At 39.5% G+C, this 24,160-nt stretch overlaps 1 protein-coding gene across 2 annotated transcripts in view; it reads right to left on the bottom strand.

Moving 5' to 3' along the window:
* Positions 1-24,160, bottom strand: part of rgs3a (regulator of G protein signaling 3a) — a 96,446-nt gene that overhangs the window by 50,130 nt on the left and 22,156 nt on the right. For both annotated transcript variants that reach the window (XM_083903176.1, XM_083903177.1), the window contains exon 10: positions 9,558-9,692. In XM_083903176.1, the coding sequence (XP_083759302.1) occupies positions 9,558-9,692 (135 nt within the window). The remainder of the gene's footprint in view (positions 1-9,557; positions 9,693-24,160) is intronic.

The following is a 24,160-nucleotide window of genomic DNA, read 5'->3' as shown; positions in this document are numbered from 1 at the left end:
ATCCTACAGTACAAGAAGCCACAAGGAATAACAGTGAGCCGTGTGAGTGTGTGTGTTGAATCACAGTGTACTTCATGATACGATACAGGGTCCATGATACCAACAATTCTGTGATAATCAATATCTTGCAAAACAATCACATAGCGATAGCAGAAAGTCTGTGAAAAGTTAAAAGTGCAGCATTTCTCTATTTATTCACCAAAATCAATATTCTGACCCACCCCTAGTGTGTGTCCTTGAGTGTCTTTACATGTATTTAGTAGGCTGTAGTGACATATTTTGATCTTTATGAGGACATGTTGGCTGGTCCACACTACTCTAAAGGGGTTTTTGAGTTAAGGCAGTGTTTTAGGGTTTAGTTGTATTGGATAAGGTTAGGATAAGGAGGTATGGAATGCATTAAAAATGACGTACAAGAATGTGTGTGTGTTTGTGTGTGTGTGTCACAGAGAAAGGAAAAAGAGAGCAAGAGAAATGTTAATCACAATCATATATTCAACTCCAGATGTTGCCCATATTGAAATTAACATTAGGATTCATTCACTCTGACAATCTGGTCTTTCAGGCTGCATTTATCTGGCAAGAGGACTTTCACTTATATTATGTGACATCTAATGCATTGTTTTCTTTATTTTATTGCTTTTAATCCCCCACTTACAATAAGGTGACAGGTGAGTAGCAGCACTAAGAGCTCATTAATGTCCTTGTAGGACATCCAGTGAAAATAAACTGTCTCAAGTCACACACACACACACACACACACACACACACACACACACACACACACACACACACACACACACACACACACACACACACACACACACACACACACACACACACACACACACACACACACACACACACACACACACACACACACAGCTTCCTCCAGCTTCTTGTTAGCCTTCTCCTCACATTCTCATGTCAGTCATCGTCACCTGTTGTGACTCCGATGCTAAGCTTAAATTATATTGTGAACATATACTGTCCATTACCAGATGATTCCCTCTAATACGCTTCCTCTTTTCTGCCAAAATGACCATGATTTTTAATCTCTGTCGTCTCTTAACTGTAGTTTTGTATGTCACTGAGGGGGGGGAAATAACCTATCATAATTAAATAAAAATAAATTGTAATAGATAATTTCATATTAACAATTCATATAATCTAGATTGAGGCTGTGGATGCTCCCAGCTTTATGGAGCTTAATATTAAGTTTCAGCTCACTGCCACATACATTAGCATCAGTTTTAGAGACAATCTGGTTAACACAGTGAAGCATTTCCCTCAGGATTTGGTGGATGCCAAGAGCTAATGATACACTCAACAAACCCAACAAATGATCAGTGATATCATTTTTGGAGTGGCTTTGTTAGTTCTAGTAAACTTTTTAACACCGGTTTCTGAAAGCTGAGAAGTTGCACATCAAAGCCAACATGTTTTATACTGTTGAAATTTCAAATTTAACTCGCAAAATCTGTTATTTCTTCATTTTAAATTGTGAATAGACCATTTTAACATAAATTAAATGTGCATTAAAAGTAAATAACTGCCAGACATTAAAAGTTATTCTGGAAAAATTGGTAAAAGCACTTACTCTAAGGAAATTTAATGGCCCTTTTTATGGTTAAAATAAGCAACAACATAAAAAGTCCTTCTGTGATTATGTTTAGAGCTGTGGTAACACTTAAGATAAGGGAACACATATTCACCATTAACTAGGTGCTTACTAACATATATAAGTAGCATACGTGACCTTTATTAGTAATCATTAAGCACGTATTAACACCTTATTCTACATAACCTAATTCTACCTCTATTACGACATGAATTAAGATTTTTCCTACATAGGGTGTTAATACATGCTTAATATTTACTAATAAAGGGCTAGAATGCTACTTATATGCGTGTTAGTAAGCACCCAGTTAATGGTGAATATGTGTTCCCTAATCTTCCGTTACCAGAATTGTTTTTATCAAACGGAAAACCGCCACTTTAAAGGAGTCATATTATACCCTATTTCTCCAAGTTAACCGAGTTCCCTGGTGTCCGAATGAACATGTCTGTGACATGCTTTGGTCAAAATGTCATACCACTCTCGCGTGTTTTACAAACCAATCGGAGTTCCAGGAATTTAGCGCATTGTGACGTCACAATGTTTTATCTCCTGTACTTAGACTGAGGCGGACCACAAAAATATGAGTGAGTCATATTTTTTCACAATTTGCCGACTGATAGGGCCTCCAGAGTCCCAAATATAAGGATTTAAATGATTAAAAAGTTGATTTTGCATAATATGGGACCTTTAAATATCAAACTTTTGGCACATCCTGACCAATTAACGACATCAGCGTGGTGTCAGTTTGTGTGTGTGTGTGTGTGTGTTATTCCTGTTTAAAATCGTTCTGGTTAAAATGCAGTAAATTAGAGTAAAGCGATGGCTGAACTGATGCAGAGCTGTCAGCATATCATCTCCTTGTGATTTTGTGTCAGTACTTAAAATGCAGTGTGTCCCAATAGTGAGACATGCAGCGTCCTATCAGTCCAGAGCATCATGTACAGTATCGTTGATGTGGCTTGTTCTCCTGACGTGGACAGACATGGGAGAGTGGGGAAGACGAGAAGCACACACACCACGGGCATTCTTTCATTTCTTCATGAATAAACAGAGAAAGAGAACGACAGCGGCGGAATGAGAGAGGTTCCTGTTCACACTGCGTCACCACTTCTTTCCGACATAAATGCTGTATTACATTATAACCAGTTCAGCGGCTAAAACAGATTCTCATAAATGTGAAATGACGCTGCCAAAGAAGGAGAAGAGAGAACAAGCTGCCACCAACAGACACTTTGTCCATTAGCAGCAGCCATCTTGTGTTGCCGTTGTTCTTGTGAGCCTATATGCCCTCATGGAGAAAATTTATGCAACCCTTTCACAGCAGACAGTTCTCCTGACGCAAAGACAGAGTGCCAGGATTACCAGATTAGCTGCTAACTATCAGTGATGAAGAGCGGCTGTCATTTTCAAAATGGCCAGTCCTGCTTAAATTCCCATTTGAGAGAATCTGTCTGTGTGTGTGTGTGTGTGTGTGTGTGTGTGTGTGTGTGTGTGTGTGTGTGTGTGTGTGTGTGTGTGTGTGTGTGTGTGTGTGTGTGTGTGTGTGTGTGTGTGTGTGTGTGTGTGTGCGCAGCTGAGCAAATTTATTTTTCCAGCAGCTTAGTGGCTAATGCTGTTCAGAGAAGAATGCACCGGAAGCTTTCCAAGGAAGCAGTTCAGAGAATTGAAATGGGCTTTTGGATACCAGACCACATGAAAGAGGGAACTAAACTATTTATCATGTAAAATATTAGGTCACATGCACTTATATAAAGAATGATAAGGTCCTTTTTCCCCCCCTTGAGTGAGATGGCAGATTATTGGTTAGAAAAACGTATTATTTGTGACTGTTCAATGTCAACCAAATCTCCTGCTTTTACTTTGAAGGGCAGCAACAACAGTGGCCTTCAAAGTGGCTCAAATTTGACTTTTTATGTACAATTTTGTGCTGGCAAACAATTGAAATATGATGCAGAACGCCAGAAAAACAGAGGCATCAGTTACTGAGTTCAGGTGAGTGATCATGAGCATTTGCCCCAAACCCTCCTGTTTAATATCTGTCGACTTAAAATGAAGCTCCACAGAAAAACAGAAAGTTTCAAACTTTCATTATTTTCTGCTCTCAGAAAGGACCAGAGAGGATTATATAAATCGCTGAGTGAAAGCACTCATGTCCAGATTCTTTCAAGGAGAAGCAAATAAAGAATTTGGGGGGAATCGGAGGAAGAAGGACTGCTGACATCAATCTTATTTGCTTTAAAAACATAAATGAACAAAGCGTAGAGTGGGTGAGATTCCGACAGTACGGGTTCTCGCAGCACACTCAAACAAAAAACTTCTGAGTCGAGTGCAGACGTCAGCTAAGCGGGGATTTTCCCAGAGTTGTGCATGAAAGGACGAGTGACACAAAGGAAATGTGTAATTCAGTGGGTGATTTTCTAAAGCTCCTTTTGCTGCAATTTCAACTCAAAGATTACAAAGCCACTTCAAACGTTGACTCAGCGGTAAGGTAGACATTTCACTCTGTCATTCTCTGGGATGATATTATTGAATGAGGAAAGTGGACGTGGCCTAAAAATATTGTGCTGAACCAAGATAACCTCAAACTAAAGAGTTATGTCGTATCAATGAGACAAAGATAGATACAGAGACCATGGAAGGATCTGACCCACATGTCTGCACATGTTTATTATGAGTGTCCTCAACATGATAAAAACTTAATGATACTTCCCCTCTATGTCAAATAAAATACACAAATATCTGGTCCCATACAGCAGAGAGGATTCCCTTCATATCGCCATATTTGGCCAAACTGATTTGCATATAATTAAACACATCTGGAGTTGACTAAATAAAAAACTATTTGCCTCTAAGATATTCTGGAGAAATGCAATCAAAAGTGAACTCATTTGTCGAGATGTAAGATGTTGTGATTAATCAGAAACCGGTTTGCCTTTAGGACACCACTTAGACTCACATTTAATAAAATAATTAACATAAAAGCGTCTCATAACCACAAATATGAATGTACTAGAGCTGAAACAATTAATCAATTAATAATTGATTACTAAATTAATTGTCAACTATTTTGATAATCGATTAATTGGTTTGGAGCTTTTTTCATGATTAAAAAAAGATTTCTGATTGTTTCAGCTTCTTAAATGTGTATGTTTTCTTTGTTTCTTTGCTCCACATAACAAAGAAATCATTAAAACTGAATCATTTTGGTTTGTGGACAAAACAAGACATTTGAGAACATCGTCATTTCCAGGTTTGACAAACACTGATCGACGTTTTTTTTAACATTTTCTGACATTTTATGGACCAAACGATTAATCAAGAAAATAATCGACAGATTAATCGATTATGAAAATAATCGTTAGTAGCTCGAGATTGTACATATGTAGGTATGGGAAGTATGCATATGTCTGAGAATGAGAATGTACTCTTATCGAAAGTGTGTGATTATATGATATTTATATGTGATTACGACATTACAGAGTATTTTCCAATTTTAACTAAGTGACAATAGAAAACTGCTTTATTTATCAACGTCTAACAAAGCCTGAATCTCGTCCAAAACACAAAAGGTAAAGTCTGCATCTGTACCTAAAACTTGGTACTAACATACATTTTTGGGTGATCCAATCATCAATTTCATCATTTTCCAAACTCTCATGACCGATTTAGGGCCTTGCACTAAGTGGATAGACAACCACTAAGACACACCATGAACTGATGACTTTAACCACTTGTAAACACAGACACATGTGACCACATGGCCTTTGTAAGTTAAACCCTAATTGGTCTCGATGTGCTCCTGACAAGGACTTAACAAGAAAATCACTCCAGGATGCGATGGTTGTTTTGATGACAGCACGTTAACACGCGCAAATATGGAGAGGAGCACTGGTGCCACTGACGTACGAGGCAGAAGTGCAATTCAAATCAAAGGCCTAATCTCCATCTGGGGAGATGGTTCAGTCCAAACATGACTAGACGGCTGCTACCGCAAGCAGGCTGTCTATGAGAGTGTTGCTGACAGCCTATGAAGCCTGCCCCACACTAGAAGATTTTCAAATCTGACTTGATTTTTAAAAAACGTGGGAGAACACAGCTTTTCCGTGGTTTAAGGCTGACAAAGCACATACTACACGATCCGGTCAACACTACACACTTGGCATTTAATCAAACGATTTCAGGGAGAAGATTCTAGGGATTAGGGATCTCACAGAAACTCGCATGATTTAACGTGACTTCAGAATGTAAATAGATATGGAGGTGGACTATGGATGAAGTCATGGCTGAGAGGACGCAATCAACTCGGCTTGTAGAAGTTACGGTTCTAAACAAAAGTACACATCTGTTTCCTGGTCAACTCTCATTAGTTATTGCGGGGTTCTGCTCATGCCACAATTGCTGTTCAGTTGTAAATATAAAAATGTTTAATGCATCCGATGACATTAAAATTGTGTCTGTCAACCCCTCACACTACAGGATAATTTCAGCCTAAAATCTGACAGTACCCTCGGTTGTTGGAACAGCCAGATCTGAGCTGAAATCTAGCCAATTATCCTCTCGTGCGAGGCACCAAAACATGTTTTTTTGCGTTAAATGTTCAAGCTTTAAACTCATTATGACACAGCCCTAGGCCTTCCGCATATGTACACATTTCCATAACAGCAAGTTGTGAGAGGAGAGGCCCAACTTCACCGTCATGATTAACATTTACAGTTGTCAACATTGCCTCTGCACCGGCGACACAAGTAAATAAGGATAGGACTTCTCTCCACCGCTGTCACCTATATCTCTGAAGAGTTAACTGAAGGAAGACCATGTTTGAACCAATACTCGATGCTGTCATGCTGGGGAGGAGAGAGAGAGGGAGGAACTGCTGTGGTGAGAAGGGAGAGACCAGAGGAACGTGGGCCTCATCCTCGAGATTGAGATGAAGCATCTGAATGGAATGTCAAGTTGGAGCGCTTCATTGGATGGGAATCAGTGAACTCCCCCGCATACAAGATGAGCCATTACCACCATATGTAAATATGTGCAAGCGACTCTTACTTCCATGTTATGACAACTTCAAGATTAGTTTCCACATACAAAAAGCTCTTATCATGTCTATTCAATTCTATGGTCTGTATTTAAATAGCACATTTCTTGTCTAAATGACTAAAGCTAAGGGTTCATTGTCTTGCCCAGGGACACAGTAGTAGAGCAGGTGATTGAACTCCAACCCTTGTTTCTTTATTGTGTTGATGGAGTTTAGACAAGCTATAAAGTTGCGTGTCATGTGTTGATTCAGTTCTCTCACAATATAAAAAAGAATATAAAAAAATATTCCTTGGAATCATGTGTTCCAAAAAGCTAGTGTACTGAGGTCAAAGTCTGGGGCCAAGAATTGCGTCATTTACACTTCTGGGAAAACACATGGGTCATCCTGAATCTTTTCACACAAACCATGAGGGTAAAAATAGAATACACACATGGATATTCGCACGCGCACACACACACACACACACACACACATAAAGAGAGAGAGATGAAAGACTGTCAGCTTGTCACTGTCTTTCTCTCTCTTTCATGTGCTGATGAAATGAAGCACTAATGTACAACAGGTGTGCCATCCACACACAAGGCTATTTATCCCCTTTTAATCACCTCTCAACTTAACTGCTGCAAATTGGGTTGGACACATCTTAAATTGATGAAGTGAACGGGGCCATCGCTGATCATCAAACACGCGTGGAAGTGTGGAATGACGAAAAGGGAAAAATAAACTTGCAGTGAAAAGGAGAACGCTAACCAAAAATGACATAAATCAGCTTTCATCAGAGGTTTTGAAGAAATAATTGACTTGGCTTTACATGTATTTCTCAAACTTCTTTGAAAATTACTTATTAGAGCAGCTGCCAAGAAAAAAATAATATTTTGAGTGCTTAGCTAACAAGAACTGGGCCATGGCTTCAGTCGCTCTTTTACAGTGAGCACTTAAAGATCAGTTATAGTGAATCTTTATGTGCGTCCAGAATTGAGCTCCAGTGAGGACAGGGTCAGATGACTTAATCCAGAAGTGATCAAATTCTGTTTTCTTTCCCCAAACAATTTAGAGCATTATGAAATGCCTCATTTTGTGCATGGTAGGATTTGATTATACTCGGTGTGATTAATTCACTGCTTCAACAGAGCATAACTGATCTATAAAGCTCTGTTTTCACTGGAGTGGAACAGTTTGGTTCAATACAGTATGTATTTTTGTTTGCTTTTCCTAATAGTACCAACTGCCTCCAAATGTTCCATTCTTCCTTTGGGGTTCCAGACTATGGTACTGGTAAAGACTCTCCCTTGCAACTGGTGTTTCTTCAATGCCCCAAGTCTAGTCTCAGACAAATACAAAAAAAACAGCCACAAACCAAGCAGAAGAAAAGCTGCTGGATTACCTCCTTTGTTGCTCCCATTGTGTTGTTGCCTGCTATGTTCAATGTTGTCATTTGTTTTCAGCTCACCGGTACAATGTCACGTGACGTACTGTATCACCCCCCTGCCTACCAAGAAAAGGCACTGAAACACAAGCCTGGCCGATTCCAAAACATTCCAAACCACACTGTACCAAACCAAAACTTTGATTTGTAGTCAACTGGATGGTTAACATGAGAATGTGTCTGAATCGTTTTGTCTGTAGCAAAACCTTTACCACTTTAACAGCCTTGTTTTTCCATGTGAATTAAAAAAAATAATAAAATAAACAGCATGACAAAATACATTGTGTTATCTGCCCAACACCAATGGGCCAATAACAGACAAGACAATTATGAAGCGAACACAAACATACACTACCATTCAAATGTTTGGGGTCACTAAGAAATGTACTTATTTTTGAAGAAAAAGCAAGTTTTTTTCAATGAATATAACATTAAATCAATGAGAAATACACTCTATACATTGTCTTTTCTAGCCGCAAACGTCTGGTTTTAATGGAATATGTACATAGGTGTATAGAGGCCCATTTCCAGCAACCATCTCTCCAGTGTTCTAATGGTACATTGTGTTTGCTGATCACGTTAGAAGGCTATTGGATGATTAGAAAACCCTTGTGCAATGATGTTAGCACAGCTGAAAACAGTTTTGCTTGAAGGGCAAAATTATTATGTTGAATAAAAATCATTATTTCTAATCCTGTCAATGTCTTGACTATATTTTCTATTCATTTTGCAACTCTTTTGATGAATAAAAGTGTGCCTTTTAATGGAAAACAAAAAAAAATTGTATAGGTGACCCCAAACTTTTGAACGGTAGTGTATCTCCAAATGAATGCTGCTGCATATAAGCATCTATCTGTTATCAAAGTAACTAGAGAGTTACTTCAACATTTTATAAATGAATCCACAAACATCACCTGCTCAGTACCTTGACCCACGATGTAAAAAGTAGAATACAAATATGTCAATGAAGAGACAAAACAAATAAAAGCGGCTGTTCAACCACAAATCCTACAGAAGGTAAACAGGAATTGACAAACAATGACAACACCTGGCACTCCCAGTAATCAACATTCAGTACTGTGATTAATGCTTCAAATGATTGTGGCAAATAAGATGTACCAACAAGTGCAGTACAAGTACTTTTGTAAGCAAGTACCTTCATCACTGAAGAGCGCAAGACAGGACTGAAACCACAATTAGTTTCATTAAAGCAGAGCAACTATTCAAACGCAAGCAGATAAAAGGCAGCGGGATTAAAATTCCCCAAAGAAATGTAAGACCTGAGTGGAAAATCATAATGATGGCAGTGTGAGCTACAGGAAAGGTGTACGTTACTGAGTCAACCTGCACACTTGAGAGTGAGTGGTGTTCCTGGGCAAGTGTGATGTGAGTGTGCACAAATATATATCTATATTGCCATGTTATTATCTTTGGTCAGAACTGAAAAATTGGAAAAGGCTCCGTGTCCATACCTGTTCAAAATGTGGAACGGGAGGCTCCCTCCTCTGAAGCTGGAGCTGCTTGTCAATGTTGTCCTTCAGGCACTGACACACTCGGCGCTTCTGGTCTGCTGAATAGGCTTCCAGGCTCAGCAGGCAGTCACACTTCTACAAACATACAGGAAGAGGGAGAGGGAAAGGGAGAGAGAGAGAGAGACAGACAGACAGAGAGAGTGAGGAGCAAGAAGGGTGGAGGAAAGAAATGGCCAATTAGGCATCTGCTGTCAGCGAAAATAGAGAAGTGTCTCCTGATACTTGGATATTGGAGGTTGAGACAGGAAGAGCATGAGCGAACAAATGGGAGGATTACAACAGAAAGTATGCATGTGTGAAATGAATGAAGTGCCTCACATTTTTTTCCCTCTTGTCTTAGGAGAACTCTTTAATGAGACCTTCAGATGGAAGCTATCAGTGTCTGCATGTGTGTGTGTGTGTGTGAGAGAGAGATGACTCTTCAAAGAGGATAATGACTAACAAGTGGGGATAATCTATCACACTTGCACCTTTATGTGTATACACTAGCCATGTCTGTGTGTCTGCGAGAGGCCAGAGGAAGAAAATTAATGATCGTGTCCATAACCAACACTGGCTACTGGTGCAGACTCAGTTGTCATCTCAACACTGGAACTCCCCCGAGGGAATCAAAACACTAGCATTAGTGAAATAAGATAATAGCCACTATCCACTTCACGCAGAACTTGATATGCTGGTAGAAAATAATTACAGCGTGTGTCTAATGGCAGGAGCACAAATCAATGGACCGTACCCTTGCTGGGAAACGCATGAGAATCAACAAAGGACACCGAGTGCTGACGTCAGAATTGGTCAAATATAGCTTTTCACTGAGCAGATCATAAACATCATCTGTGTTTGATCTGAGTAAAATCCAAATCAAAGGTTTGATGGATTCATTTAAGCTTGTCTGCTTTTGACTAAAATGTTTTAAAAATAAAAGACAAAATCCAAGACAAAGATACCTTATTCTTATTTATTTGAAGACTAAAGTAACCCATTGGGCTCATCCTTTCCCTATGTCACATTGTTGCTGCAGCTTCTAGCAGTGACAAGGGAAGGACATTTATGACCTGACATTTTTGGGCAGAAGTCATGATATAAATAGACCCCCCCCCCAACCCCCCCATTTTTGAGCAAATCATCAGGGATTGACTGAAGCCCTCTGGACTTTTCTTGACACACACTGCCCTGGTCAGTGGTGAATCATGATGCTTGTGTATTCGCCTGCTGTCTGCATGCTGGCTGCATGAGCTTTTGCATGACCTGCTGTGTTGTTATCTCTTGGACTATCGGTCTCTTTCACCGTGACTGGTGCTGAGAATGCTGCTATTGTAGGGGTTATTGGCACAACCAGGTTGGTGGTTAAAGCCTTGTCATTGTTAGTGATGCTAATGCAAGCTAAAAAAGACAGTAAAGGCCTGCATCAGTGGCAGCAGCATAAAAAAACATTCTGCTTTGACCCAGAACAAAAGGGACATTATACAAAGCAGATGTGTACTGATGTGTTATATATATATCTATAGATATAGATATAGATATAGATATAGATATATATCTATATCTATATATAAAAGAATATCAAAAGTAAGAGATGCAGGAACAAATACAGAACAAAGAAACGTGTAAAGCAAAAAGCCTTTATGCAACTGAGCCTGACTGTTTCCAGTTAGACCAAGAGATGATGAAACAGGTGCTCTCTCAGAGAGGTCAGAAATCAGTGGTGATGTTCTTTGATATCCATCATTTGGGCCGAATCTGAGTCTGTTAGGTTGCAGCACAAGCCATAATACTTGAAACACATGCACAAACACACAAACACGGCAGCATCAATGTAAACAATAGATTGCGGGCAAAAACCCATAATATTGCTGTGAGAGAAAATGCCATGATTCCGTCTGAGGCTGTTTTTAAGTTTACAAATCAAGAATGACTTGATATTCTACAGTTAGGATAGACTCGATTTGGAAATGCATTTGTCTTACGCAAAATTCTATCTGAAGGTGAAAACCACTTTAAAAGGTGCATCGTGTGAGAATTAGTGGTGAAACTGCAGAAAGCAACAAACAGAGAACTATGGTGGCCTTCGCCAAAACATCGTAAAAACATAATAGTACACCGTGGTGCTCTCTGTAAAGCAATGATGATACATATAAACGGCTTTTTCCAAAAAATAAAACTTTAAGGACATTTAAATTATGAGCATATTGACTTTTGTCTCAATTCACAGGGAGGATTATCACATGGTTCTAACTTTATTGGGAAGGAGGATGAATTATTGTGTGGCAAAAGAAAGGAAGCAAACAACGTTCTGAAGCCAGGACATAAAAATGGAAATAAAAGTCAACTTGTTAATCATTCATGAGACCACTATTGATCTTGTTTTCTCAAACCACATCCGAGCTTTCAAATAATAGACCGGTGTGGTTCAGTTTTCAGGTTGTTTATTTTTGGCTTGGTTTGGGATTTCGAGCCACTCAGACCTCATCTACCTTCAACTCCTATGAATTCCCATCATCATTAGCTGCACTAAACAAATGAAATAAACGAGGAAAAAGTTTGGACAGAAATAAACAACATGCCCTAGTTCGGAATGAATGGAATGTTTTCTTCGGTACTTGACTAATGGCATTAGCTATGTGATGACCTGACAGTTGATCGGTTGATTCATGGTTGCCAAAAGACATTAAGATGAGACGCGCACAAAATTAAAGCGCACATAATCTCCAAATTGAAACATGGTCACACTCCTAGATAACCATCTTTCAATCATGTAAGGTTCAGGGCATATGTTACTGCTCATGCAACAGACACATATACACAAACCTGTGTTTATAGCTTTGTGAGGACACATTGTAGATATAATGCATTCCCTAGTCCAGGGGTGTCACATAATATGAGATGAGTGCATAGCCATACATAATACATTATAAAACTGGACATTGGAGCCCTAGCCCTTTACCCTAACCTTAACCCTCAACCTAACCCTTGTGTAAACCCAACACTAACTCCAACCTTAAAACCAGTTCTTAACCCTTAAAAAGTCCTTTAAAGTTTTTGGGCCCAGACACAATGTCCCCACAAGGTCAAATTGTCCTCACAAAAAGATATAAAAGTGTAAAAGTACACACCACACTTGCCACATGACTCCTATGCCATGCACTAATATCGGATTCCAGGTCTTCAATGTACTTTAAGTTATAGTAATGCAAGCTTCAGGCTTTCCATACCACATTGCCTCATATGGCCTGGTTTTTCCATGCAAATCCCCACTGTCCCAAAACACATCTGCAACACAGCTCAGTTCAGGCTCCCCGGGGCAAACATGCACCTGCATCCCCACAAACACATGCTCATGATGCACATGCTCTCACACGATCACACAGCCTTTATACAGTTCCAGTCTGAACTCTTACCGTGATTTAAGTCTTACTGTAGACAATTTTTTTTACATAATCATTTAGAGATTAAAAAAAAAACAAAGAGCTCCGCTTGGTGAGTCACAGTGAGCCACAGGCCTCAGAGATGGCCAGAGATGTGAGGATTTACGTCCCTAATCTGTTGAGGAGAGGAAGTGAGCGTGTTTACACAGTCTCAGTGTGTAAATATGAGTTACGGAGCACATACTATACTGTAAACCACTTACTGACGTCATGCATTTTGTCCTGGGCGAGGACAGAAAAGAGGGAACTGACAGACAGCAGACGTATACGGAGGTCATTTGTGTTGTGAGTAATACAGCGCGCACAGTCCATGAACGGCGCTCTGCTGAGGAATACTAATGATGATTTATTTGTGTGAGCTATTGATTTCCATCTCTCTTGTTTATTTTTGTTTGCCACCATTAAGGACTCAGTGACTTTTAATTGTGCATTACTATGTGGGATTACTGCAAACCCCCGTGTACAGTGCATATCATTGCATTACATCAGTTAAAATGATTGGTCATGCCAGCAAATGAGTGAACTGAGTGAACAGCTGGCCATGGACCACATGTTTTATCCAGGAATCCTCTAGAGCCAACTGGAGCTTCCTATGATGTTGGCACTGCAATCTATTTCACAAGACAGCTGTCTTATAGTTTAAATCCCATTCAAGTGGTGCTCAGTGTTGTGACACATAAAGAATGTTTGCGTGTCATTTTTAGAAAAAAAATAATCTCTTTTTGAGGTTGACAGGAATTTACTGGATTTCTTCATGATACTCATGCATAAGCATAATCGTGAGGGATTTTCATGTTGAGGTCAAGTTGTTTCTTGGCAGCAAATGGCATCAGGGCAGTGACCCAGCTGCAGTCCCACAACCAATAGCTTATGCTGTATATTTTAATTTGCAAGCCACAAAATCAGGCCTTGAATGAAGTAATATTATCTTGAATAATAAATAGACTCTAAGAGCCATGTTCGCTTAAATAGCAAACAGTTCCTTTACTCCTGTTCCACTGTTTATAAATCTGCCCGTTCAAGAGATAAACATGAGAGCTAATGAAACAAAATTCAATGAATGGCTACTGGCCTGACATGGAGTAGCTAAAAATACAGGCAGCATTTCCCCTTAATCAGATTGATTAAAGTGCTCCGTGGTTGAAGCCCTCCCCCTAAGCCATCTGGCAGATGAGTTTTCAGACTGGACTCCTGTCAACACAGCTCACCTAAAGCCTGCCCCATGCACACTGGAGGATTTTCAAATCTGACATGATTTTTAAAGACACGCTTGGGAGACCACAGACACAACAAACTTTCAACGTTTTAATCCTGAGGAAGCGCAGACGAGACGGTACAGTCAAGACGCAAGACCACACACTTCAGGGAGGAGATTCCAGGGATTTGAGATCTCACAGAATCTCGTGTGATTTAACGAGATGTCTATAGCTGTTGTGTGTGCGATGTTTTGGTTCAAAACAGAAGTATGCAACATCAGTTTTCATGTCAACTCACTGTTCAGTCGTAAATATGAAACATGATTAATACTTACGGTTTAAAACCAGAAGATTCTGATGCACCGATGACGTTAAATTCAAGTCTGTTAACCCCTCACACTACAGGATAATTTGGGACCGAAATCTGGCCAATTATCCTCGAGTGTGGGGCGGGCTCAATCTGCTCTGAGTAGATTGGCGTCTGACAGCTTACATGTACGTAATAAAATCAAGAATTTCACAGAGCCAGGATTAATTAACCCACATATATTAAAATTGTGTCAAATGTGGCAAAGACTGTAAATATGATGAAAGTTCAACATTTTTGGAAATAGAGTGAATGGCTTTCTTAAAACTTCAAAGATTACCTCCCATGTTTCTAATCTGTATCTCAGGCTAAAGTAAACAACTTCTGACAAATTTAGCAAACATCTTAATCTTCACATCAGCAAGAAAGTAAATGAATCCAATTTTCTAAACATTCAACACTTATGTGAATCAAGGTAATTCATCTCCAAAGAAGAACAAATAATAAACAGCCTGCATTGTTCCAGCCCCTCTTCCATGTCCGTATCCTCGCTCAAGCTCATCTTCAATTATCCCTGCACTGTTTGCACACCTCGCTCATGTAAATTTAGCTCTGCTCTTGGGAGAGACTTGAGTCTGAAGTTTGTTCATGCACACATGTTGGTGTTTTGAGAGTAAACTCGAGGCTGCTATAGCTCACATTCAAAAGTACACACACAGAGCCGACGCCAGTAACACACAGATGGGAGTACAGTGATCGCAAGTGAACGTTAGAAGATGACAGTGAGCATTATGGCAATGTTAAATCTCCATCAGGCACTTAGATTAGTTTAGTCATGAACCAGAAATACATTTAAAGTGCAAAGTGTCTGTGTATTAATTATTCACATGGCCATACTCCTCAGAGATCCAAGAGTTTTTTTTTCCATTGCGAAGTCAGTATGGGAAACTTATTCACTAATGACACACACCTAAACTGTAACTAAACCCCCTCCACTCCCCCCCTTCAGATACCTCTACAGGCTGCAGTGCCTGATTTTAAAAAATGTTTAGAAGTGAGCTGAGTGGGGGGGGGGGGGAGTGTGGAGCAGCGAGGGTGCGTGGCCTGGAAGTCAAAGCTGACACCTAGTTGGAGCTGTCTAACAAGGTGCTTGGTGAGAGAGAAAGACGACAAAGCAACAGTCTGGGTTTGAGACAACGAGCCTTGTGCTGGTTAAACAAAAGGAGTGACAAAAGAGGGCACAGTGATGAAAGAGTGAACTAAAATAGCCAATGGCAAAATCTGAATGCAGTAGCTGGTGTTTGACCAGAGAGAGACAGAAGGTAAGCAGATTTTTACAATTACCTCTACCGTAATCGACCACATGTTGATGCCGTCTGCAAAAAAAATTTTTTTATCGTAAGCTTCACACTTTCAACACCACATTCATGAAAATGTTTTACTCTGGTTTTTATTGCATCTGCTTTAACTTTATCTGCTGACACAGGTCATTTTCTTTTAGGCAACAAAATCGCAAAATCGCCAGAGCACTGAATGACTATAAGGTCAAATGCTTGAAAAACAATCATTGTTTATTCCTGCAGTAATCAGCCTCCTTAATGGATATTATATTAATATAATGTGATTCCACGTTTATTGTTGCATTTGTTTCCTATGGTGTGGTACTAATAATGTTTAAGTCCAAATTGTCCCTTAGGGGAAAAAAAGGTATAATAAATAAACATTGAACCTTGAATTTGAACCTTTTTATCACAATATGTATAATTTCAATATTTAACACTCAAGCATCTGGATCACCAAATAACATATACACTGGTATTTACCAGTCATTTTTAATTTCTTCCACTCATTTTTACTGTATAACTATGCAAATAAAGGTCAGTTGATTCATTCCAAACACGTGTCATTATTTAAAAAAAAAACACCACCAGTGCATCTGATACAAAACATGCTAGTTAATGTCAATAGATTTTTTTTTTTTTTTAATAATAATAAATGTAATCTCCTCTCAACTCTGTGGCTTTCCCACACTTTTATCTATTTTGAGATTGTTTGTCTGGCTTCCAGTCCTGAGCTCTTCTGTGGTTTGACTAGACTCAGTTACAATGAAAACAGCATGTAAACTGGAGCCTCTGGCCTGAAGCCCATTCTGAAGCCACCGGGGAGGATGATAAGCACATGACAGGGACAAGGAGAAGCTTGTCTCCTTTAAAGACGAACACTGGAGACGGTTCACTTTGGTCAGGGTAATGACCTCAATGTTTGGCTTTTTGTGTCTTTGTATTCTGTAGATGATAAATGAGATATTTGTATTTAATGTTATGTTGAGAGTTCACATTGCCAACACTGAATGTTTACTTCACCTGAAACTGGGGCCTTAAAATTGTATTTGCAACCATAAAAGAATAACGCAATATGATTTAGTCTGTCTATATACTCGGCTGCTGCATTAATGGGACTGTGACCCAAATATGATGAAGTCTGAGTGCTGCTACAATTTCATCTATAAGGGTTTCGGGGTTATGTTTAGGTTAAGGTTGAATAAGTCTCCAGGAATGGAACTAGTACATGTAATGTTCTTGGAAGTCTTGGAAATGTGTGTGTCCACATTTTTGTTACATGTGTTGGATAAGATTACAACTATTAGCAGGTATAAATATAATCATTCAATACTGCTTGTTTTTATTTCCTATATATGCACTACCGTTCAGAAGTTTGGGGTCACCTATACAAAGTTTTCCATTAGAAGTCACACTTTTATTAATCAAAAGAGTTGCAAAATAAATAGAAAATACAGTCAAGACATTGACAAGATTAGAAATAATTATTTGTATGCAAAATAATAATTTATTAAAAAATAAATAAATAAATAAATAACCTCCATGTCTATCTAATTCTCAAGGGTTTTCTAATCATCCAATAGCCTTCTAACGCGATTAGCAAACACAATGTACCATTAGAACACTGGAGAGATGGTTGCTGGAAATGGGCCTCTATACACCTGTGTACATATTCCATTAAAAACCAGACGTTTGCAACGAGAATAGTCGTTTACCACATTGACAATGTATAGAGTGTATTTCTGATTCATGTAATGTTATATTCATGGTATATTGTGATAATGTCAGACATGAATTATGTGTGACTGTGACAGCCCTGAAGCCATGAATGCACTTCTAAGTACAGTGCAAAATGAAGTCGGTTAATAATTCACACACTGACAGGTATTTGTCCTGCATCTGATGGAAGCGGGAGTTCAACGCAGCTGCAAAGAATACGTTTATCACTGACGCAGCTGTGTAATTTGTTGGTGGTCGTAGATCTGCAACCGCAATCAAATTGTTAAGATGCTGGTCTTTACGTAATTGAATTTAGACGTATAGGCAGCGTAATTGCATTCCTGACAATCAGAGGTGGCATATTAAATCAGAGAGAGAGAGAGCTGGGTACACTTTTAAGTTGTGACTCAGGTGGAGGGAGGAAGGTACATCTCCATTCAATCAGACCCCCCAGAGAGGCTGGTCCTGACCTGGCCATGTAATGGATGGTTACCATGCCGTCTGTATTTTGCTGACTCGAGGCCCTGGGTGCATATCACTCACACCCTGCCGTCAGACTGCAGTGGCAGGCAGCCTATTTGTCATGCAGTCAATGATGAGCAAGAGCACAGGGGAAACTTCAATACATGATGAAAAAATGTATATGGAGCTCCATGCAATCCCATCATGAAGCACTTGGATAGAGCTGAAACGATGAAACGATCATTAATCGATTATTCAATGAATCGTCAACTATTTTGATAATCGATTTGAAGCTTTTTTCATGATTAAAACAAGATTTCTGATTGTTTTAGCTTCTTAAATGTTAATATTTTCTTTGCTTCTTTGCTCCACATAACAAAGAAATCATTAAAACTGAATCATTTCGGTTTGTGGACAAAATGAGACATTCGAGAACATCGTCATTTCCAGGTTTGACAAACACCGGTCAATGTTTTCTGACATTATATGGACCAAACCATTCATCGACTAATCGAGAAAATAATCGTTAGTTGCAGCTCTACACTTGGACCCAAAACAACACCGAACTGTTCAACCAGGCAATATGTCAGGCAACTTGTCTTCTTCACCAGGTGTAATTGTAAAAAATTAAGCAGGTGAATAGTTGTTGTGACATGCAGATACTGAGGATGGCAGAGGTGGATCACTGCTATAAAACACATTCAAAGTGAAGACAGAGTGATGGGGGGACCCGCAGGCAACACTAGTGATCAGTGTTCAGATAGTGGGTCTTGACTGTAAAGTTGGAATCCAGATTCACAGCTTTCCAGTCTGCAGTTAAGGGGAAACATGAGGGAAATTTAACTTCTAATGATTGTTAAAGTTTTTACACTACTTATACTGATGTTACAGTGCAAGATACTGCTGTAAAAGGCATTCATTTATTCATCTCACACTGCTTTATCCTCCACATGAGGGTCGCAGGGGTGGGGGCCTGCACACCCTGGACAGGTCACCAGTCCATCACAGGACCACACAGAGACAACCATTCACTCTCACACCTACAGTCAATTTAGAGTGTCCAATTTGCCTAATCCCAAAATCTGCATGTTTTTTTGGACTGTGGGATGAAACAGGAGAACCCAGAGAGCATGCAAACACACGGAAAACATGAAATTCCATGCAGTGTTAGACTGAAATGTAAAGCATTTTTGTATCTTGAGACACAATGACATTTATAAAGCCTGTAATCTATTTGGCATGATCATTGTAAGTTATGCTTCCCTTAAATGTCCCCTAAACTGCTGACCGGGAAGCTGCAAATCTGGATGCCAAGATTGGTGTCCTTAAAGACTCCAACACCAATTTTACTCTAACATCTTGTTTATCTTTCATGGTTTTATTTTGACGTGTGAGCATTCTCCAGAGAAAAATTACATTGTTGTTGTCAGGTCTGAAATAATACTTGTAATTAAATAATTATGTGATATAATGCTTAATCTGCATGGATTTAAAGTTGTGCAGTGGACTCTTACAACTTAAAAAACAGCACTGGCGCAATTCATTTTTTAGAAGCTTTTCCTGCCAACATAGCTGTGTAATAAGCAAGGCATCCAGAGGTCTATACACACATTATAAACAGATATAAACAGATAAAGTCATGTGATGAAGTATGTCAGTATGTCTTCTTGCGCCTACAAAAATACATTGATGGAAAGCTTTCATATTAATGAATCAAATGTAGGTGCAACATTTTAATTGTGTCCACAAAGGTCATTTTGCATGTTACTGAATCAATGAATCACTTTCTCCTTTTACTGTGCATAATTACACAGCACTGTAACATGGTCACTAGATCCCAGTGCTCCCTTGCTGTTCCACAGCCTACACACAAACCGCCACGCTGTGATTTCACCTAATTTAGCCTCTGTTGCCTATAAAGCTCCACGGGCTGATGTCACACAGTCCAGTTAATGCAAGGGGGAATCAAAACAGCGCTGCGCTATTCAAATCTACAGATATACAGTATATACCAGGCAGCATATAGAGTATATAACTCTTTGTGCCAGCTTGAGAAAATGGCTGATAGCTGTTGAGGGGAGGGGCTTTTTATCAGGTCAACAAATATCCGGTGAGGCGGTGGGAACACACACACTTTTATTGTTATTTCTGTTGTTAATTTTTGTCCAGCGTAGGACAGGGGAAAGTTGAAGAACATTTGGGGTTTCTAAGTTTGGGGTCACTTAGAAATGTCCTTATTTTTGAAGGAAAAGCACTATTTTTTTCAATGAATATAACATTAAATGAATCAGAAATACACTCTATACATCGTTAATGTGGTAAACGACTATTCTATCTGCAAACTTCTGGTTTATGGAATATGTACATAGGTGAATATAGGCCCATTTCCAGCAACCATCTCTCCAGTGTTCTAATGGTACATTGTGTTTGCTAATCGCGTTAGAAGGCTATTGGATGATTAGAAAATCCTTGAAAACCCTTGTGCAATTATGTTAGCACAGCTGAAAACAGTTTTGCTGGTTCTTTGACGAAAGGGCAAAATTACTATTTTGAATAAGAATCATTATTTCTAATCTTGTCAATGTCTTCACCATATATTCTATCAATTTTGCAACTCGTTTGATGAATACAAGTGTGAATTTTAATGGAAAACACAAAAAAATTATATTACCATGCTTGTGAAAAGCATGCAGGGCCATTATAAGGGTTCAGATATATTCAGTCAGTCAAGTACTGCATTACATTGCTTCATCACAATAGATTTAAAATGTGCCTTAAACTGTGATGGCACTGGCGTCACTAAATTTTAACAGAAGCTTTTCCTGGCCCCATGGCGGCGTAAACAAAGGAACTCATGTGACATTCAGAGCTCCATTGGCTCCTCTCACCAACACATTCTCCAAATGCTGCTTCACCAAGATGATTAATAATACAAAATTAATTCCACATATGTGTGGACGTGGAGCGAAATTATTTGTTGCATCTAAACAATACGGCACAAATGTGTCATTTGTGACAGAGCCAGTTTTGTACAGTAATGACAGAGCAACACCAGGAACAATACAAAAGAGTTTTGCCATTGTTGAAAATTAAAACATGATGAAAGTCTCAGGGTTGTTCTACTTCAGTCTGCACACAAACATACTGCAATTACAGCAGCTCGAAATTATGTTAGGTCTGAAATAAATTTAAACACATTCAGCTCATTGTCCGACGACTTTGTACAAACAAAGGGTCAAACTCACTCAAGGCAAAAAAAAAAAAAAAAAAGAATCATATTTAACTCAGCAGCACAGCATTCAACATGATAAATTACATCATTCCTGTGGTAAGCTACTGCAGTTCTTCATAATTCTTGCAAACTGAGTCTATAGGACTCTCCTTTTTCGCCCTCCATCTGAGGCACTTACATCTCCAGCGTCAGAGAGCAGATGCTGCTGAAGAGAGCTCGACTCCCTGACCAATCTCTTCTTGGGCCCAACGCGATCGGCTAAGTTGCCCATGACGACTCTGCGATGACCCCGATACACTCCGCTGGTCAAAAAAATCTCACGCGGTCTCTTTCCTTCGTTTCACTGATTTGTTTTCCTCAACACAATGATTCCTTGCTTCCTCTCGCCGCCTGCGTCACTGACACACTTACACACACATGACTTTCCAGAGACACAATCGTACCCCTCACCACCGCCGCCACCAACACTTTCACGTGTAAATCTGGGTTAAGTCAGATCTGTTTTGAGAAGCGCTAAAATAGCATGACCTCGAGCTATGCAGGAGAAGGACAGGAAGTAGAGAAAATGAGGAGAGAGCAGACTGTGACTAACTGTGAACAATTTAATGAGAACTTTTTTGTCATTCTGCAGGGTGGAAGCTATTTGACTTTAGTTGACTGACTTTAGTTTCAAAGATGAACGTCACCTTAAAAGTGAAACCGATAAACACTGCTGAGACGAGAAAATCCTGAACAAACTGACAAGGATGTGACACTAAAGCATCCCAGAAGATCGAGGCGTTTTTGGGACTTAAAAACACGAAAATCTGAAGCGTCTCCATCTACACTGCCAAGACGCAAAACTCCGCTCAGATCTGCTCACGTCGCGTAAGTGTTTACGTCACATACATTCGGTAGTACAGTAGACATAAAGAGGTGTGAAAATACGGCCTGGAAAAGCAGACTACTTTGTCTATTGGAGGAATGCGAAAGGGGAGTTGCTTAGGTATAAATGTTTTGGGCTCACTATGCTCTGGGTCTTTCTCCAGCTAGGATCACCCGTGTGAAGATTGACCTTTTCTTTGCAAAGAAAATAAATCCTTGTCGGCCGGCAGAAGTCTCTATTTCATTCTTCACCAGCAGCAGAGAATTTCCACAACAGTTGGAGCAGGGAAACATCTAAACATACAGGCAAATGGTCCCAGAGGACCAGGATTGGGAACCACTGTTGTAAACTGTTCCTAAAATAATGTTCCTTTCACTTGATTTTTTAAATTTTTTCTTTTATATTCTTATATTTATATATACTCTATATACTCGATGGGCAATACATGACAATACATATTTGTTATATAATAATGTTGTGGCCAGGTCAGGAATTGAACTACATACATTAGATGATTAGATAGTGTCCTAAATCTCCCTCTCTCTCGCCCCGTCTTTTTCTCTGTTAGTGTGTGTGTGGATATGTGTATGACCTTTGCACAGACAGGCCAGAAAGAGCAATTCAATTAGAGTCTATCACATCACACACACATATCTCATTTGAGCGAACGTAAACAAACAAGCGCACACGGCCGCCACGGCGAAGGTCGGGTTCATTCAAACTCTTCAAACATGTCTTTATCGTCTTTGATTAGCGGAGACCAATACTCCAGCTATTCATGACCTTTGTAGATGCTCTCTTCCACAGTCTCCTCTGATTTCTCTCTCTCTTCTTCCACCTCATATTCTCACCATCCACTTCACACATCACTGCGCACTGCCACAGGGCAACAGGAAGGTCAACCTCTCGGTAAAGTCGCTGTCAACACGTACAGATAAACGAGCACTAGAGGAGTTTAGCAGCTGCTCGAGAAGAGAAGAGAGGAGAACCTTCCACACCGTATCTGTGAGAATACATGATAGGAACCACTGTAAAAGGTGTTTCATTGTAGTTTGTGTTTGCTCCTCCAGGTATAAAATGGACTGCTGACAGGTGTATCAACTATAACAGATGAGTGTGTATGTGTGTGTATGGCAGACACTATCCGACAGGACGGATGAAAGAGTTTGACAGGAGACATGGAAGCCGCAGTGCCAAGTAAATTTAACCAAGTGCACTAAAATCTCATTGCTTTTCGTCTGTCATCTCTCTGTCTCTTCCAGCTCCTATTTGTTCATATATGGCAATATTACAATACAAGCTATTTGTTAAGAAACAGCTTAACATTAAAAAAAAGAAGAACTATGGCGTGAATGTCTTCTGAACAGCCAATGAAACCATCCCTGCAGAGCTTTTAAATGCTTCACATTAAATCCAAATCTACCTTTAACTCACTGAAACTCTCTCTCTTTCTCTATTGCCGTCTTACGTAATTTTATATTTATAAATGTTTCCTAATTGGGTGGAATAATTTTACAGCAGTTTCCTTCCTCTATTCCAGCCTGTGGGACGGATACGAGACCCCCTTCATTCTCTCTTGATTTACTGAAGAAGAAGAAAATGCCCTTTAAAAGATTCATAAGCTGCTAATGAGGTTATGCAACACATTTCAAAGCACAAAATAGAGACAGTGTGTGTGTGTGTGTGTGTGTGTGTGTGTGTGTGTGTGTGTGTGTGTGTGTGTGTGTGTGTGTGTGTGTGTGTGTGTGTGTGTGTGTGTGTGTGTGTGTGTGTGTGTGTGTGTGTGTGTGTGTGTGTGTGTGTGTGACAAGATTATCTTTATGGGCAAACATCAGCAGCTCAAAACAAAGTGTAGAATAGTCACAGTGGCCATATGGATGCATAAATTCAAAAAGCAGCTCAGAGATATTCAACCTTCCATTAAAGTGGGTAAAGTTGAAAAAGTCACGGATTCTGTTCCACAGAACTAAAATAGAAAGTCTGATTTGTTCAAGCTAATT

Source organism: Microchirus variegatus (genome assembly GCF_963457635.1).
Source record: "Microchirus variegatus genome assembly, chromosome: 16".
Lineage (NCBI taxonomy): Eukaryota > Metazoa > Chordata > Actinopteri > Pleuronectiformes > Soleidae > Microchirus > Microchirus variegatus.
The sequence above is the reverse complement of the archived record's forward strand: the minus strand, read 5'-3'. Positions and strand labels throughout refer to the sequence as shown.